Source organism: Falco punctatus (assembly GCF_963210335.1).
Source record: "Falco punctatus genome assembly, chromosome: 5".
NCBI lineage: Eukaryota > Metazoa > Chordata > Aves > Falconiformes > Falconidae > Falco > Falco punctatus.
Genome location: NC_137584.1, coordinates 70,626,698 through 70,645,161, shown reverse-complemented (window position 1 = coordinate 70,645,161; position 18,464 = coordinate 70,626,698). Strand labels below are relative to the sequence as shown.

Below are 18,464 nucleotides of genomic sequence, written 5' to 3'. Positions count from 1 at the left end.
GAATGTGATCTTGCTTTTTTCTTGGTTTTGTTTTAAACAAATGTTTGCTCCTTTTCAAGTTACACACTGACAATTTGGTAAAAACTTGTATACATCCCATTTCAAACCCACAGCATCAGTATCTTCTTTGTTACAATTGTATACTTCTACCTTCCTCATATACATCAGACAACTTGTAAATGTCTAAAGGCTTGCAAGATTATGAACAAAGCAAACAAACAGAAGACCCACCCATATGTCACATCTACAAAATCCTGTAACTGCATTTGGGAATTGTTTTGGTTATTCTTAAATAACACAGTCCAAAATCCAAAATTTTAAAACTGAGTGATCAGTGGAATAATCACAAGTATAATTATGTTTTGCAATGAGCCTTTTTGTACTATAGCTACAGCTTTCAGTTCCAGCATCATTAAGAGATTCTTCAAATTACTTTTTAAATATCCTTTTCCCTCAGGATTTTCACTTATACCTAATTAGACTACTTACCCCATGCCATGTAATTCCCTATTGACAAAACTGCTAAATGCTTCAATAAAGAAGGAAGAGGGCACCAGTGGAGCAAGGCAGATGTAATGTCATTGGTTAACAATAGAGGTGTGAAGCAACTGCTGTAATTATAAAACTCATTAATTCACAGTGTTTAGGGGAAAAAAAAGATCCTTGGCAATAACTCTCTTGAAATGGCAATTCTTTTCAACACTACATCAGATTGAGAAAAAATCTTTTCATTTACACCTTCAAGAAGATAGAACAGTAATTCTACTAGTAATTATGAAAATCAACATCTGCATGAAAAGCACAGAAAAATTGTCAGCTATAATGGCATTCAGCATTCATACATTCTTTTCATCTTTCAAATTGAAACTGGACAATTTTTGACCCCTAACTGATTTTATTTTTAGTCTCGTTCCTCTTAAGACTGTAAATGGACAACTTTACAGATTATATTGCCAGAAAATACTAATAAAAGAGTAAGAATTAAAGCAAGGTTAATGAATTTTACATTTTACAATTTCTGCCCAACAGTAGTGCGCTAGGTTTTGTCTGCAACAGAAATATTTGCCATTTACCTTTGTGCTTCATGGATGCAAGCTGTTCAAATAGATGAGGAGACCTGACATAAGACAGGCAGCACTACGTTCTGCTTCCATCATTCATCTTCCATATGCTGCTCACTAGCTTGAGCAGTGTCATGAAATGTCCCTCATCTCTTCTAATGTTATTCTCAAACTTTCCCTGTCCAAATTTGTCTAAAAAGAAATCCTGAAGTTTCTAAGGAGAATTTTTTCTCTAGAGAGAAGAGATTTTAAGAAGACAGCAGCTGGAGTAAAGCTCTCACCTTGAATGCTCAGCATTATATTATTTGACTTCTGTTCACTAGTGGGTATTCCTTCTTAAAATTTCAGTTATTTTATATACAGCGAATATAGGAATTGTGGTTGATTATCAGTTTGAATTCAGCCAAATAGACTGAATGTCATTTCATATAATTTGCAATGTTTTCTGACAACAGAACAACAGATATTGCAGGGTCAGTGACAGCAATTCCCCTGTTTAGGCTGTCTAACACTTTCCATTATAAAAGATTACTGTGGCCTTTATTTCTGAGCTGTAACACTCCGAATGTTTGCAGCAGGTGATTTAAATTTATCAGAAAGAAAGTCTCTGTACTAGAAAAGTGGCTTTCCTAGTGTCATGAAATACTGATCAGGTTTTGTTGAGATGCAAACTGTTGAACAGCAGTCTTTATTTTGCTGTTTGTATTTCTCCTCAAAGAAGTTTTGGCAGCATATCAAAACAATAATGAATATAAAAGAACATACATAAATACTGTAAGATGGGACTCTAGATTTGCAGTTAACACTTGGAAATCAGAATATTACAGAATTTGGGTAACTTCTATAATGTATTACAAAGACTACAATCATAAGTGGGCAGAAATAAGTTTTCCTGGATAAAATTCAGGCTATTCTTGTTTTCAAATATGTTTGTATAACTAGACTTATATAATTTTGAAAAAGAGTATTTTTTAGATATAACTACTTAAGTACTTAAAAAGGAACATGGAGAAAACCTTGATTCTTTTCTGATGAGAATGTAATACTGTCATGCTGCATTGTACACTGTGCCTCCGGATTTGTAACCTAAATTTTTTTTTGTCTTACATTGCCATTTCTCTACAAAACAGTCATTAGACTAACTGTAGGAGCTGGCATTATTGCAAGTTATGACCTCAGGGACTGTGAGGTGGCTGGGAGAAGGAAAAGAACGCATTTTAGGGAACAGGTGTTCCCCATATGTCTCCCCCACTTATTAAAACTGCTGTGTCTTCCCCATCGTCCCAGTGCAAAATGGTGGCCCTGGTACAGATTTAGGATGTTGACAGGCAGTTATTATTGCGGCATTTCAATATTATACCTAGCTTAGAAAAAAACAAGTATCAGATTTGTATGGATACTGAACATTATAAAGGGACATAAAGAGAGAAACAGCTGTTTATAGTAATTTTGATGTACTGATTAGATGAAATACTTGAAACTTCAAAAATGACTCAGGTATACTATTCAAAACAACAAAAAATGAAATTATAGATCAGGAAATAAAGTTTTTTTTTTAATTTCAGGGTTTTTTTTTAATACACTTCTAAGTGTCTACATGTGTCATGAGTTAACGTATGTGTAAGTTAAGAAAATATCAGCACTTACTGTCAGAATTAGGAGCAATTCTTCAATGCTGCTTTCAGGTTTCAATTGATCTTTGAACATCCCAATAGTTGGATGCTTCAAATAGTAATAGGAAGCAATGCGGCCATATGTCAGAGGTTCAATGCTGCGATTATCCTGTTAAAAGAGGAATCAAATATACATGGTTCCTACAGGGTTCAATATGAATGGTTTCTACAAAACTGTAAAATATTTAAAGACTACTCTGCAAAAGAGAACAGCAAAAATGATTTAACATCATAATTTAGCTGCAACCCCAACTAAGCTCAGTTTTCAATGTAAGTCTCACAAATAGCTCCATAGACAAATTGAATCAGGAGCATGTATACTGCTGTTCCCAACTTTTAGGAGCATGTATCTTACTGAATCTTGTATGGCACAGATTCGTCTTACCTTCCCAACTTCAATACAGTAGGAGCATTCCAAATCGAAGAGGGATTTCTCAACAAGGCTTGAGAGGTACTTATTCATAGTGTCATGGCTCACATCATCCAAGTTATAGTAACTAGATAAATTGAAAACAGATGCACTACATGAATACTTCTTAGACTGAAGATTTTTAACAATAACGTCTTGTAGGAAAACTTACAAGGCTGCTATAATACACACACATACTTGGAACAGCAAATATCCACATTAAACAATTAAACAGAATTATTCCCTTATATAGTCTAACAAGAAATTAATGATTCTTAAATGGTTGGTGAGAGTAACCAACATAATACAAGCATGTACATAGAGAAAGATGGCAATTTATCTGTCTATTAATAGAAAAATTGATACAAACAGAACTCAACTGGTTATATTTTGTTAGTGGGAAAATTCTCCTGATTGCATATTTTCCTGATCATATAAGTACAAAAGTCAACTAGCAATAATAACACAACTAACAATACTTTAACTTGAAGAGAAAGGAAGAAAGCCCACCAAGGATAGCAAATGTTCCTACATCCTGGAACTCTGAAAACTAAAACTAGGCACATACAGTGACATCTCTTGTAAATGTCACCTTAACCCCACCCAAACGTTCATGTTTATTGTTTTATTTTCACGGAATTTGATTCTCAAAATCACTAAAAAAAGGAATCAGGTATTTTTTCAATGTGGTTATTTCACATGTTCATTTTCAGGTAAAAGTTATTAGGTTAACTATATACAGCAACAATGGCTCTTAGTATCTGTATGAAGGAAAAATGCTTATAAAGTGTGCCAAAAAATATTGTTATATCAGCCTATAACAAAGACCCAGTCACTGAAGTTCGTACTTCTTAACTGCAGAACTTCAGCTGTGTTATAAGATTCTTACTAACACAAACTAGTATCATTTCAGGGAGAGCTCCAGATAAAAATGTAGTAAGAAGTTTTGTCCTAGATTCAACATGGGCACCAATTCAGAAAGTAACAATTAAGTTCAATGAGCAGTAAAACAAAACTGAGCATGCTCAGAAAGTTCAAAAATTCTGAATTTAAGCAGAGCAATTAAATAATGACATTTCAAAGTGGAATTCAAACAAACAAAAATTTTGATGATTTACTGACGTGTTAAAGGTTGTCCCTGTTCATTTAATTCTGTAAAATACTGTCACACAGACTACTGAGATTGCTGCAATGATGGAAGATGCTCCTTTGTTCATACTAGCTGTTTTACTAAATTTTCCTACTGTTACGATGTACTCAGCATCCCCACTGGAAACAATACCACATGCTGTAATAGAAAGTAGGTTCTTTCCGTGTTATTTTGTGTAGGTGAACAACAGGCTCCAAAACACTGTGCTAAGATTCATTTTAGCTGATTTTACATAGTTACAGCTACAACAGAGTAAGTCTTTTTAACTCCCTTTACTGCCAGTGGAGAGGAACATGTGCTTGCAGAATGCCATTCATCTGAAGTATTCTATATATCTGTTTTAGGATGAGGTGAAATGTAATCACTGACTGAAAAAAAGAATGTTAGGCAATCAGTTCAGTTGTTGATGCCATATTTGGGCAGATGAACCCCATTCTCTGATTTAAGCTCTGTTTCATTCACTGTAATGCTGCTGTTAGCAAATTTCAAAAGATGGAGTTGTGTTTTTATATACTACAAGCATCCTTCCATGACTGTTTTATTAACAGATTCTGATTTGCATTATTATTTTCTTAAACAGTTTTTAACATTTATCCTTTTTAATAGCAGTACCATACATGAAAAAAGCCTGCATGCTAATGAGCAGTACAGTAATTTCCACATTTTTTCCCTTGTTATTAATCCCAAATTATGGGGTTAATTCTCTCATGCTTTGAATATTCACTTATAATTGGGTAAAGCTGGAGTAAAGCTGGATTAAAAAAATCTGTTCTGATAGCAGGGAACAGCTACAGTAGACAACAAAGTGTGTATATATATGGCAGAGGAGTTTTCAACTCTGTGATATTTCATATGGGTTCATGCTGAGATGATCTCAAATATTTAAAACATAGCTATTGTCCAAAACCAACCCAAACCAAAAGAAAAATTTATATTGACTAAAAAGTTTTATATGGTAGACAGCCAAACATTATCAGCCTTATGTGAAGAAAACTTAATTGTAGCAAAAGTACTCTAACATTATTTTCAATGCAACTTAATTTTAATGAGTCGTCTTTTAAATTTACTGAAGTAATATAGCAATGATAAAAAATGGTCAATATTTCCATCTGCACCTTTTATCTGCCTGACATCATCAAACACATTTAGATTCTGTTTTATTAGCAAAAATTACTTTGTAACATTTTGTTTACCTTCTGAAAATAATTGAGCAAATTAACTACATAAATTGTTTAAAGATGTGGAAAGATTTTCTATTTTATACATCTAAACTAATAATTATTCATTAGTATTTTTCTTTAAATTGAGTATAACACTACTGAAATGATTATAATTAAGGCACTTTGTTGTCATAGTATTCAGACTTTCACGGTATCATTTCAGGACTGTTATTTGCAGTACCACAATATTAATGATGAACATCGATAAAACAAAGGAAGAGACATGGGCAATACACTGAAATTCTTTTCTGAGACTGCAATTTAAGACACTAATTTGAACAGCTTTTATCTTACGCTCTGCTTAATTTGCAGCATTTCACACTAGACGTAATCATAAAAGGCATTATAATGCCTTTTAAAAACTATGTGAGTTCTAAAAGTGCTGATTTTTGCTAATTTTTTGTCAGAGGAGTAAACATCTATCTGCCTAGTGTGAATAAAACAATGTAAAGAAAAATCTTAAATGGTCTGTAATCTTGAGTGAAGTGGCACCAGTGTGTTTTAACTACTATCTATAATGGGGTAAATATAATTTTGAGCACACCCACAGGAGCTTCTTGGTCACTCAGCACATTTTCCCTTAATAAAAAGCAAAGCCATTCATCTAGAAAGACTATGTTAAAATCGTTAGTGAAAACAGAGGTATCATGACATTAGACAGTGTTTTGAATGCACAGGCATAAATGCAAGTTGAATTTTGCACGTTGGTATGCTCCAAGTATAAAAACTGCCTTGTATGTGAGTTCCTCTATGAAGCTTTATTACCTAACTATTTAATTACAGATAAAGAATAAAAACAATGCAGTTTCATGCTCACTGCATTGAATCATCTAGTCATTATTTTCCCTTTGCTATAAACAGACAGCCTACCTTTTTATCAGCACACCATTTCATTTATTTCACAGTGAAGCCCAGTTTCACAATAATTGACTTGTCAGAAGCTCTAATTTATGAGGCTGGGCTCTGTAAGCCTTCTCCTATATTGGACTCAACCTGCACACAAGCAGGGTTGAATATTTACAATGCTGTTAACAGGTGCTGAGTTGTTTAATGATTCTAATAGCCAGAAGCGTACTGAGAAAGCCAGCGGGATCACAATTACAGGCTGTTTGAACACAACAATTACTCGTCCCCTGAGAGGTGTGAAAGTCAAAGGCAGTTTTATCCTAACAGCATCTAGCACATGGGCTAGACAGGCTAACTTCTATTAGTAGTCCATTGGGAAAAAGCAATAACAAACCCCTACGTATCATAAAAATTTACAAAGTATGTAAAATTTAAACAATCAAAAACTGAAGGAACTTTTTATTGTCTTTTAAATATTTAAAATCCCAAACCTTGTAGAGCTTAGCAAGAACAACAAACCGTGAAACATGAACTTATTTCTCTAATCTAAGGAAGTGTGGAATTTCATCAGCTGAGAAAGAGACAGACACGTGCAGGAACATAAAATGTAGATGAAGTTACACAAAACATTTAGGATTTAATGTGAATAGTGGCAATCATTTCCTGTTTAGCTTATGTAAACCTGACCTGAGATCTCTCTGGAAAATTTTTCATCAGCCTTGAAATGGTCTTGCTATAACTGTCAATGCTGTGAAGTCATTTGTAACAGCACCATGTTTTTTATGTTCAGATTATACGGTAGTAATAGTGACACACATAATGAAAATCGGTGGCAGAGTCAGCCAAAAATATTAAAAGGACAAACTTGCTACCCAGAAGGCCTTTTGAAACAAATATGCAAAAAAGGTGAATCTACAGCATTTATCTGACAGAAGAAAGTGTGCTGAGACTTTTACTGTCCTGAAAGCAACATTTTGTTATGAACAAGTATGGGGGAAGCACAGACAGTAATTTTTGTAAATCGTTTTAATGCAGCCATCAACTGTGTTTACTTTCATCAGCTTGTAGCCTTCAGCAGCTGCCATCCTCAAATGGTACTGGGAAATGGTACTGAGTATATGGTACAACTGATGGACCTTCGTAGCCAAAGAGCTATGAACCAATGTACCAACTCACTTCCGTTGCGAAGGCATCACTGACTGACTCTGGAGTCCGTGACTGGCTTGCTATAATGCATTACAGCATGCACAAATGCTGCAGACAGTAATCTCTATATGTATTTTATGATATTTTCTTGCATTCACATATTGACTTGTGCCAGGTATGAGAAATAGGTACTTTGCTATCTTTAATCAGTTTTTAGTATATTAAACATTGTGGTTATTTAAGAAGATCAAAAAACAGCCCAGTTTCTCCAACATCAGCAAGGTACTTGCCTCCACATCAGTGTTTGTAATTAAAACACTTACAAGAAAGTTTACCTCCTAAGATGCATTCAGAAAGAAGAGAAATCAGAGGTAATAGGCACATGTAAATTTGCTTACATATTGATTGGGCATTTCTTTTTTCCTGTGATATATTCCAACAGATAATTTGTACAGGTAAATCACATCCAAGAGTAGGAAGACATTTATGTGAATCTGCTTTCTGAATGGGGAGTTGTGGGGTCTTCAGCTTTGCATTCTCACTGCAGACTGCAGCACACTGGGCAACAGGAGGTGGCTCAAATACTCAGCAGCCTGGGGCTTCCCAGTCTGAGAGACTCAGAAAAACTTCATTCATGTGAATAGTTTGGTAAAAGCATATAATGAATTACATTCCTGTACTTCTCATATCACTGTGACCCTAATAATTTAAAAGAACAAGCTCTTGTTATGAAATTCATAATAATGCCTATAGCTGTTATTTATGAAGTATATATACATGCACACAGATCTAAATGTGACTGTAAAAGAAAGAATTCAACCTTGAGAAATATCTTTTTACTCACTCAAAATATGGTTATTGGTAATTACTGTAGTGTAATACACCTACACCTTCACCTTCTTAGCTTCCGCCAACCTCTTCCATCTTATGTCTTAATCTTAATTAATTTAACTTGCTTTAACTAAATCTCCCCCTTCTGATTTAATTCCAAACTAGGCCTAAAATTCTGAATAACTGTGATTTCATCACTGAAATACATACAGTTCTATCCTGACTGGCTGATATTGGCTGACACTTCAATACCAGAAAGTATATTAGAACAGTACATATTCAGATGTTTTATTTACATGTTATTAGACATGCTCAGCTAATCATACTGAGAAAAGAAAATTTTAAGTAAAATATAAGTGTACGATGACAAGAGCATCAGTCTGAGAAAATTTAATTATAATTTATGCTACTTTATTCTTTCACTCCAGAAAACTTCATAAGACTCATGTAAAGTGAAAAAAACCCTCCTCAATAATTCTGAGAATGAATTGATAAAAAATTTTTTTCAGATCTTCACAAAGAATTTACACAGAAAACTGATTTTATAAATGTGTAAATATACACACACACTCATATATATGTATAAATACATAAAAACCCCACACACATTTTAACAGTGATGTGATTTGATGCTCTCAGAATATCTAAAAATTAACTTTCCAAATGAAAGTTGATTCTGCTTAACTTTATATATGTTGCAGTTTTCTAATTCTCTTTTACTGCACATGTATCTGGAAAATATAACTTGATTCACAGAAAATGTCTCCCATAGCCATTTCTCTATTGTAGAAACTTGTGGATTATCATCTTTTATAAGGGTGAAGGAATGAAATAGTCAAGGAATTTCAACCAAGGAAAGGAGACAGACAAGCCTCTCAAAATAGCCCCTTTCAAAGAATGAGGCACTTTGCTGATCTAGTTTGTATGATCTTATTTAAGGAAAGAACATACTGGCTAAAGCTGTATGTGAAAAGGAGAACACACTGTAGTACTTGACTGAAGTAGCACAGAAATTTTGACTTAACATGCAAATTCAAAACCCTCTCTATATTTAGGAATAATTGCTTTGAGGGAACAAGAAAGAAAGGGAAGAAACTCTGGATATTGAGACTGATACACTTTGATAAACAGTTTTACTTGGACCACCCCTCTCATTTGCACATCATCTCTTGAACAGCATGCACATGAGTAGTCAGTATACCTCTGAACAAAACCAGCACTCAGCTACTTCACTCCGCCAAATCAATAGCTCAATTACTCCTCTTAACTAGACAGTTCAAACCCATTTCACAGATTTCAAGATACAGGGATTCATCAAACAAGAAAATTAAAATGTTTTGATGAAAAGAAGTATTGTAACACATAAAATTTTTCAACACCACCATTAAAAAAGCCATTATTACAAGTGTAACCAATTATCTCAAGTGTGCCAGAAAAACTTTTGTAATAATTCCATGTTTAGAAGAAATCTGGATACTCAGAGCAAAAGGATACTTTGATCTCTACCTCACAACAAAGGTAGATTAACATTACTTAAATAATACAAATTGTAGGCATTTAGTAAGGCATTTTATGATACTGGGTTGGAACAGAATGATCCTAAATTTGTTTATGCAGCTTTAATACACAAGTAGCTAAAACTGACAATAAATGAGAATATAAATCTTCTGCATATAATCTAAGCCCATTATTTTGGGGATTTACAGCATCACATGCAATGACTTTTATGCCAATGAATCCCAAGGCAATTTACCAATCATGCATGCGGGAACTACTTATTCAGCACTAAGGTACAATCACCTGCTGGCTGGAAAACAGTTCTGGCTTCATGGTGGAAAGCAAGCCAACAAAATTGCTCTGGGGCAGGACATGATAAAGAACACTGCATCAAGTGACACTACGTGGTTATTGTGTAACTACCCAAATCAAAATTCAGCCATTGTGCTCCTACTCTTTCAAAGAAAATAAACCCTAAAACCTTTGGATTATTAAGGGTCACATCACAAATAGGTCTTGTTTGGTAATATCAATCGCTTCATATGCTCGTCTATGGAACAGTAAACTCTGTTACCATACTGCAATTTATTCAAAATTATCCCGACTATCACTGACTTCTGCTCATAAAACTCTTCAGTCTTCCTTTGGTGTACCTCATTCGAACATCGACCACACTGGAACTGCTTGGCTTGTGGGAGGTCTGAAGATACCACAGACAGTAGGTCTAGGGACTCTACTAAATGGCTAGTTTAGTAACTTCTGATGAAACTTGATAGAATTTATTGTTATGTCAAAGAATGGAAAGCATGCGCATCCCCTGCATTTTGCACTTGGTATCTAGAAGTGACCTCTTTGACACAGTCAATAACATCCTTCACTTTTCTCCCTGCATGACTGAGTTCAGAAGGAATGCTGAATGCCTCTGCGTGGATGAGACAGGGAGTAAAGCAGCACTACTTGTGAACTGTTCCAACCCCCATGTGTGGCATTCCAATCTCTAATTTCATTAGAGACTTCAAGATGCATTTCTATCTTGCCACTATGGACATGAGTAGCCAAGGTCTGTTCATCTTGTTTCTCACTACAAAGGCTCTGCATCTTACTATGAAATATAGCAGGTTCCTCCCCCTTCCTCCACTTTCTTCCCACAGTCCTCTCAGAACAGCAGAACTTTTTCTTAGAAGTCGATATTGTGGTAACTTCAGATTTAGCTTTCCATGACACTGCACATTAAAGAAACTGCTGAGAAAAAAGGACCATCAGTCAACATGCCAACCCCATACTCCAGTGGGAACCTTCTTTTATATTGGGAAGAGCTTGCCTATTAAATCAAACTACTATATTTCTATATTCTACACTTACCTTTGGGCTGTATGTTGTGTCTTAAAAATCTACCTACCACAGATACTGCATGATCAAAGTTTGCCAAAAACAAATAATTAAAAAATCACTTTAACACAGCAATTCAAGAGCAAGACATTTTAAAATAACATCACTTATTCTTTATACTAAAAAAGAATAGCGTCTGCGGTGGCAGAGTTTTTCACATTAGTTGCAGTATGGATCACCTGTAAATTCCGAAGTCATACAAATAAACACAGTTTTACCCACACCAAATTACACAAAATCAGAATTTAGCTGTTCGTCATTGACAGGGGAGAAATACCTTCCACATGAATGTATTCATTTTGTTCATTATGAAGTGAGAGAACTGAATATGTTTTCTTTAGTGTACAGTTCTAACACTCTGCATTTTTTATTTCCCAAGAAGATTAGGTGGAAATTCTGGTTTGTGGGAGATTCTCAGCATAGGACTAGATGCAGAATTCAAAACTAATGAAGACTAATAAAAAATTTAAGAAATTATTTTATCACCTGCAGCCTCCCACCAACAGGTACCCATAAGAATCCAGCCAAAAATTCAGCCAAATGTTATAGACATTAACATGATGTCAGGAATACAACACTCTGGAGTACATCAATAAATATTTAGTGCTATTAATGCCTAATTCTTTTTTTGCCACATTATTTTAGTGGGTGAGTGATCACATGATAGGTAACATACCGTTTACCCAAAACAATGTTGTGGCAAAGGCAGACTGCATTGCTGGAACAGCTCAGAATGATCTGCATACCAGCTGGAGCTAGGCAGGATGATAACAATCACTGAAAGTATTGCACACATGGTTTCACCAGGACACCCTAATGAAAGTAAACTTTATCACAGAGAAACAGCTGATAGCTATTCTCCCATTTATTAGGAAAATCCAGGTCTTAATAGATTTTCTATAGAAAACTGGGCTGAATATATCAATGTAGTAGCTAAAAAAAAAGTAACACATTATAAATACATACCTAAAGGAATGTGATAATCTGGAGTTTTATTTTAGGGATGCTGATGTAGTCCTCTCAATAAGGCTATTTTATAGTTGTCAATAAATTGTAAAGTTATCTGCTATGAAACGCATTTATATTTAAGAGAAAAAAATATTAAAACAATGTGCACACCAGTTCCATGTGAGGGCCAATAATGCTCCTACATTGGAGACTGCTAAGTATTCTAGGCTCCAACAGCACTGGGATCACCTTTGGATCAACTCTACCCTCAAGTTACCTTTAGATTAAATTGCATTTGTATTTTATACTTACGTTGGGTTCATTATAAGTCGCCGGAAGAAATAAGTCCAGGTGATATAATCCATTGCATCCTGCTTAGAAGTAATAGTTCCAGCAGCAATTTCAGCATTTAAGTGGTCAGCTAGGACTTCTAACAAGCTGAAGAACAGGAAACAAGAGGACTTAGCTGACTTTATAATCACAAAGGCAGGTAATGCACTTTGTAGAGTTGTGCATTACAAGGTTTATTGCTTTTAATCTGAAAATATACATTTATCTTCTGGTAAAAGAGAAGCAGGGAAGAAGGGGGAATGTAATTGCAAGGTCACTCATCTTCTTTACATGATAGTGGAATGAAGATCAAATTATTTTTAGATTGGACCAAGAATGCACAAGTTTAAGTCATTCATGGAATGTATTCAGATGGAGCTACTCAGTGGTAACTTCTGAATACTGTATGTTGACCATATGATCATGCTGGTTTAATCCAATAGAGAATCATGTGGAAAGACAAACAGGAAATGAAACAGTGGCAATAGCTTAGCTAATACTTGACAAATACTCGAGGGCTATTAAAATTACATCAAAATTGCTTCCCCCAGATTTTGCCTCATCTTTATCCAAGGTAAAAAAAAAAAAAGAAGAAGAAAGAAAAGGCAACTACCCTTACCCAGAAAGATCTAAACTCAGAAACACAGAAGAACAAAAGAAGTTTAAGATGATTCTTACAAAGTAAAATACTGTTTAGTGTCATTAAATGGAATAAAGACCTTCATTAGGGTATCTAATGAGATCATGCCTGGCCAGAGTTCAGTCAGAGAATGGCAAATACCCTTAAGGACCAAGCTAATTTTTCCGGTATTATAATCCTTTTCTTTTCCTACTGTTCTTTTTCTATTGCTAATATTTTGGTTTTACTCCTCAATACCACTGATTGCATGCTTCTGAAGATAAGAACTGAAGACGTTCTACCCAGATTGTCCAACAGAAACCGGACAGATGACAGCTATTCCATAATAAAGAGTGCTTTCTCTTTTGCTTCTAATGTGCTATATTTCAGACCCATGATTGGTGAGAGCACAAGGCCTGTCATATGAGTTGTGTACTCAAGTCTTACAACTAATACATAGACAATGACTTTTGGAAAAAGCTTTAATTAAAAAAATATGAAGTTTAATTTTACAAATTGGAAATACCACACAAAGCTGATAAATCTGTTCTTTGGTAGAACAGATGGGAAAGCATGCTGAAGCTAAAAACCCTCTAAAAACCCCCAATCAGTTTCTCTTCAAAGCTATGAAGCTTCTTAGTTCAAATACTTGATCACAAAAGCGACCAAGACAACTCTTAAGTTAATCAGTTCACAACCTACATAGAACTTAACGAGATTGCTGATATGTGAATTTTTCAAATATTCTCTGTTTATAATAAAAGGTGAAATATATCAAACTACAAAGTAAATATATGCACAGAAAATGGAACTACTAGAAACATACAATATTTATAGTATTCCAAAGCAGAACAAGGTGTGATTACTACTGTTATATTGAAGATACAATTTCTTTATTTAGAAACACCACTTGCCAATTAGTAGAAAGTTTTCCTAGTTTATGTTAGTGCCATAGAGTCTGGATATATCATCAACATTTTACTCACACTGCTCTTTTGACTTATTAACTACCATTTTGAAGTTCAACTCCTTGCCTTTTGTGCTAAGTGCAATTTATATGTTAAAAAAACAGAAAAGTGTGGTTTCCTAATGAAATGAAGTACATGTCTCCACATTCTTTCTTTCTTTGCAAAAATTGTATGTCTGTCTCTGCAACACAGAAATTAATGTTCAAATACACCAGCCTATTTCAACTACATTTCACAGGTGGATAGCACTCTCAAGCTCCTACAAATTTCCTGACCAGATAAAGGTCCCTTTATTACTTCTGTTGAGGGATGAAGTTTCCTTAGGAGAACAATACTGTGAATTCTTCCATCCCTGAGAAAAGCTTTCAGTAATGCTCATGCTTTATTAGATGTCTGAGAATTCCTTGACAAAATCTGCATCTATAGGAGACCAATGTAACTAGTTCTGCTTCTTGTTGAACAACTAAGTATGTTATGAATATCAAAACCAAGGCATAAAAAGGCTAGACAGCAAACTTTCTATCAACTAAGTTCAGAGAGGCTGCAAAAAGGTGGTATTTCTACATTTCTGTCAAATATATTGCAATTTTGAAGCGAAACGTGTTGAAATGTATTAGTAGTATTTTACACTGTAGATTTCTTTGTGAACTTGTGAGATTTTGAAGAGTGTGATATCTCTAATGGTACAAGTATTCTACGTAAAACGTGACAGAAACTCACTTCTCTTTTTTTTTAAGAATTTATCACAGAATTTCAGAGACGGTTCAGTGGATCACATATAGTTGTTCTAGACACTGGCCTTGAAGAACAGTTTGTGCTCTCATTCAAATGTCTGAGATAAGACTCAGAACCAGAGAAGCATTGGCAGTACTACCTGGGAACAGACTAAAAAGCTCAACAGTGCTTCAAAACTCATGGAAGAAAGGATTTTTCTGCATAAAGATGGGTAATATTTTTTGGAAAATGATTTCCCTCTAGGACCCCAATATTTAGGCGGTGTTCAGCACAGGAATTTTGTTTCACTTTTCTCTAACCCTCATTTGTAGTATTGTTTATAGTTTGATCAGCTTTTCTGATTGCTTTCTTTACCTTGATTCCACTGGGAAAGGTTCATAAAGGAATTTTTTGTAGAAGTCTTTCTTAATATCATGAACTAGAATTACAGCTTTTCCTTGGTCATCAAACTGCGGTCTGCCAGCACGTCCCATCATCTGAAGGACATCTGCCGAAAGACAATAATGTATAAACAAATGTATAAGTAAATGTATTCACATAAGTATAATGTGCAATACAGGATATTTGGATTTCTTTGGCCTTATATGCTCTATTCGTTTTGACACTTCTAATTTTTTTTTCCATCTCAGATAAATTTACGATAAGCTTCTTTCTGGCAGGGTCTATCTTCCTGCATGCTTGAAGACCACCCACTGCAATAGAATCCAAGCTTACATCTAATATAAATATCCTTTACTCCCCTTCCATTCTAGATCCATCCCTTGTTTGAGCATATGCAACTAAAGATGATAAGTCAGAGAACTCATGATGCCTACAATGGCAACTGTCTATTTCCTAATTTTCAAGTATTTGACTTTACAATAATAAAAGTTCCTTGTATAAGCTTTTCTGCTACATATGATTTCTTAGGATTTGAGTATTTCAGAGATAAAATAGTAAAGGCAAATTCTAATTACTGGCAGCTATGATCTTTACCACTCAAACTTCAGGACAAGTTATATTATTTATTAGCACTGGAATAGAGATGGTTTTGCATCATATGTTGTCCCTATATCAGATTACAATATATGAATTGAAAAGCAGGTATGGTTAAAGCTTACCTCTACTACCCTGCCTACACATCATTACTGGCAAATACTAGTTAATGATTTCTAAAAACACTGAAAACACTAGTTTATACAAAACACGCTCAACTTGCTTCCTGGCCACCAAGGTAAGTATCCCTATCATCTATTTGTGTCTTTTGATAATCTGAGAAGTGCATCTGCATAGGCTGTTTTGTGTCTCGTTCAACAGAGCTCCGATTCCTTTTTGGTACCTCCAACTGCTATTTAACTTTGAAGAAACAATGGAAAGAACTTAGTAAGTAAGTTTTACATCTTCATTTTAAAACTGCTTTGTGGATTTTCTATGATTCTCTGCCATACCTGCACAACATAGCTTGCAGTACCTGGCATTTTGAAAAGCAGTATCTTTGGCTTCAGAATCATTAAGGTTTTGGCCCAATGGTCAGTTGGTGAAGGAAAAGCAAAAGGGTGTAGAATGGGATAAGGCAACAGGCCATGAAAGGAGGAAACAGCCTGATGACAATAAAAGTTTTCAGTAACACATTTTCACTTGTGTACCTATGAGCTATATAGACAGCAATGTTTTTTATCAGTTTATTCCTTTTGTTCATCCAGTAGTGACATGAAAATGTAAAATGAAAATAGTTCAAAAATTATGTTTCTGAATAGGTTAGTGCACAAGAGGGTGATGAAACAACTTCTTGCTACTCTAATGTAGTGAATTAAATTATGCATAATACCACACAGGAAATGGATTTACCAAAAAGCGTCAGGAAATGATTTTTGCCAATACCCACTACGTAATTATCCAAACCCAGTATTTTCTTTAGTGACTATATGTTGCTTGTCTGCTTTTAATCTGGACTAAACTCCTCAAATGTTAAATATGATCCAACTGGCTAACAAAATGTCTGGTAACTGAGAAAAGGCCCTCCTCAAAACCTCTGACTTCACTCAAAGAAGCACTTTTACTTATTTTGAAATTACTGAATACACCAGAACAAATCATTCTGCCCTCCGCTACTTCCTTGGAGCCAAATGCACCCATGATACAGAAAGGTAACTTCAGCAGGGAGAAACCAAATTACACCATGACAGAAAGGAAGGCATAACTTGAGGGCAGCATTAAAGGCAGTATTGTGAAATTTTTGGAAGTATTTCAGAAAGAAATTAATCATATTTTCATTTTATTGCTGCTTCAAAACTGTACTACCTATCCACAGAACTTCCAGATGCATAAATATTCTCTAGAAAGTTAAAAATAAAAATGCTCTAAGTAAACCACACCACATGTTTCTTCATAAAGTAAGGAATCTGCATTTTCGGTTGCAGTGCAGACAACAAAATCTAAATGCTTCCATTACAGATGGTGGTATTCCATCCCCCCTCCAGTCTTACTGAAAATTTAACAACCCCCAATGTCCAAGTCACCTGAATTCAAAAAAGCAATAAAAAGTATAAGCATTCCCTAAAGGCTTTGTGTGTACTTGTACGACAGATTTACAGAATAGCATAGTAAGCCTTCAATGCTTATTGAGTTTCTGGTTTCTTCTGAATATACTATGTTCTCTAATACTGATCTCTGACAGTCCTACAGATTCAACATAAAACTTCAAACTACAGCTGATTTCTTTCCTCATCACTTTTTCCCATTCAGGAACAAAGTCGCTATTCTTCCAGTTGGGACTCGCAAGATACTACTTCTCTGCAGAGACTGCAGTATGTTTAAATCAGCCAAAGTCTGTCACAAAAGGCAAGTGTGCATGGCTGAGCTCCCAGGTCATACCAGAATCTTTGAACAAGTGAGCTGGTCTGGAAATTGATCCTAAGTTTCCTGCAGAGCTCTAACCACTAAATTAAACTCTATGATAGGTTACTTGGAGAAGTAACCCCTGTAGTATTTTCAGTTTGAGCTTTTTTTCATTAGTAAACTTATCAAACTGAAAAGACAGCATGTGGTTAAAAAGACGCTAGTTCTCTATTTACATGACAAATAACATTCAGATTGTCCTTAGGTGTACACATCTCTGGCATAGCATAGGATTAATTAATCTCTTGCAAAAAGAGAAAGGGAAAACAGAACAGGAAACCTGGAATAAATTTAGCTTGTCCTCATTCTTCAAGCTTAGTACCATCCAGAGAAATATTCTCCCTGTCTGAACTCTGAAAGAAGTTATTCTATGGTTCACTTTCTTAAGATTGTTGAAAACACTGCAGAACAGTTTATAAAAAGTGGAGTTGACTGGAGCTAGAAATCAATAAAAGCCTATATCAAACCAGAAATTAAAATATTTAATTTAGCTGTTTGTTTCTGAAGTATCACTTACATCACTGAAGACACTAGACTAACGGTTTTTTGCTTACTGTCAATTGACTATGTATTAATTTTATGTTCTCATACATGTGTGAGACAAGTTGCATTTCAAACCATGGCTAAATTTACTATTAAAACCAGATTTGTTCAAAAAAAGGTTTCAAAAATGAAAAAAAAAAATTGCATGTATGAAAATTTCCTTTTATACAATATATATATATTGTATAAATAGTAGTAGCTAAATATAACTTTAAATTGCCC

At 34.7% G+C, this 18,464-nt stretch overlaps 1 protein-coding gene across 2 annotated transcripts in view; it reads right to left on the bottom strand.

The window, feature by feature from the left end:
- ASCC3 (activating signal cointegrator 1 complex subunit 3) overlaps positions 1-18,464 on the bottom strand; it is a 284,673-nt gene that overhangs the window by 39,539 nt on the left and 226,670 nt on the right. For both annotated transcript variants that reach the window (XM_080390028.1, XM_080390029.1), the window contains exons 33-36: positions 15,177-15,309; positions 12,483-12,608; positions 3,120-3,231; positions 2,709-2,843 (exon numbers count right to left, since the gene is read on the bottom strand). In XM_080390028.1, the coding sequence (XP_080246154.1) occupies positions 2,709-2,843; positions 3,120-3,231; positions 12,483-12,608; positions 15,177-15,309 (506 nt within the window). The remainder of the gene's footprint in view (positions 1-2,708; positions 2,844-3,119; positions 3,232-12,482; positions 12,609-15,176; positions 15,310-18,464) is intronic.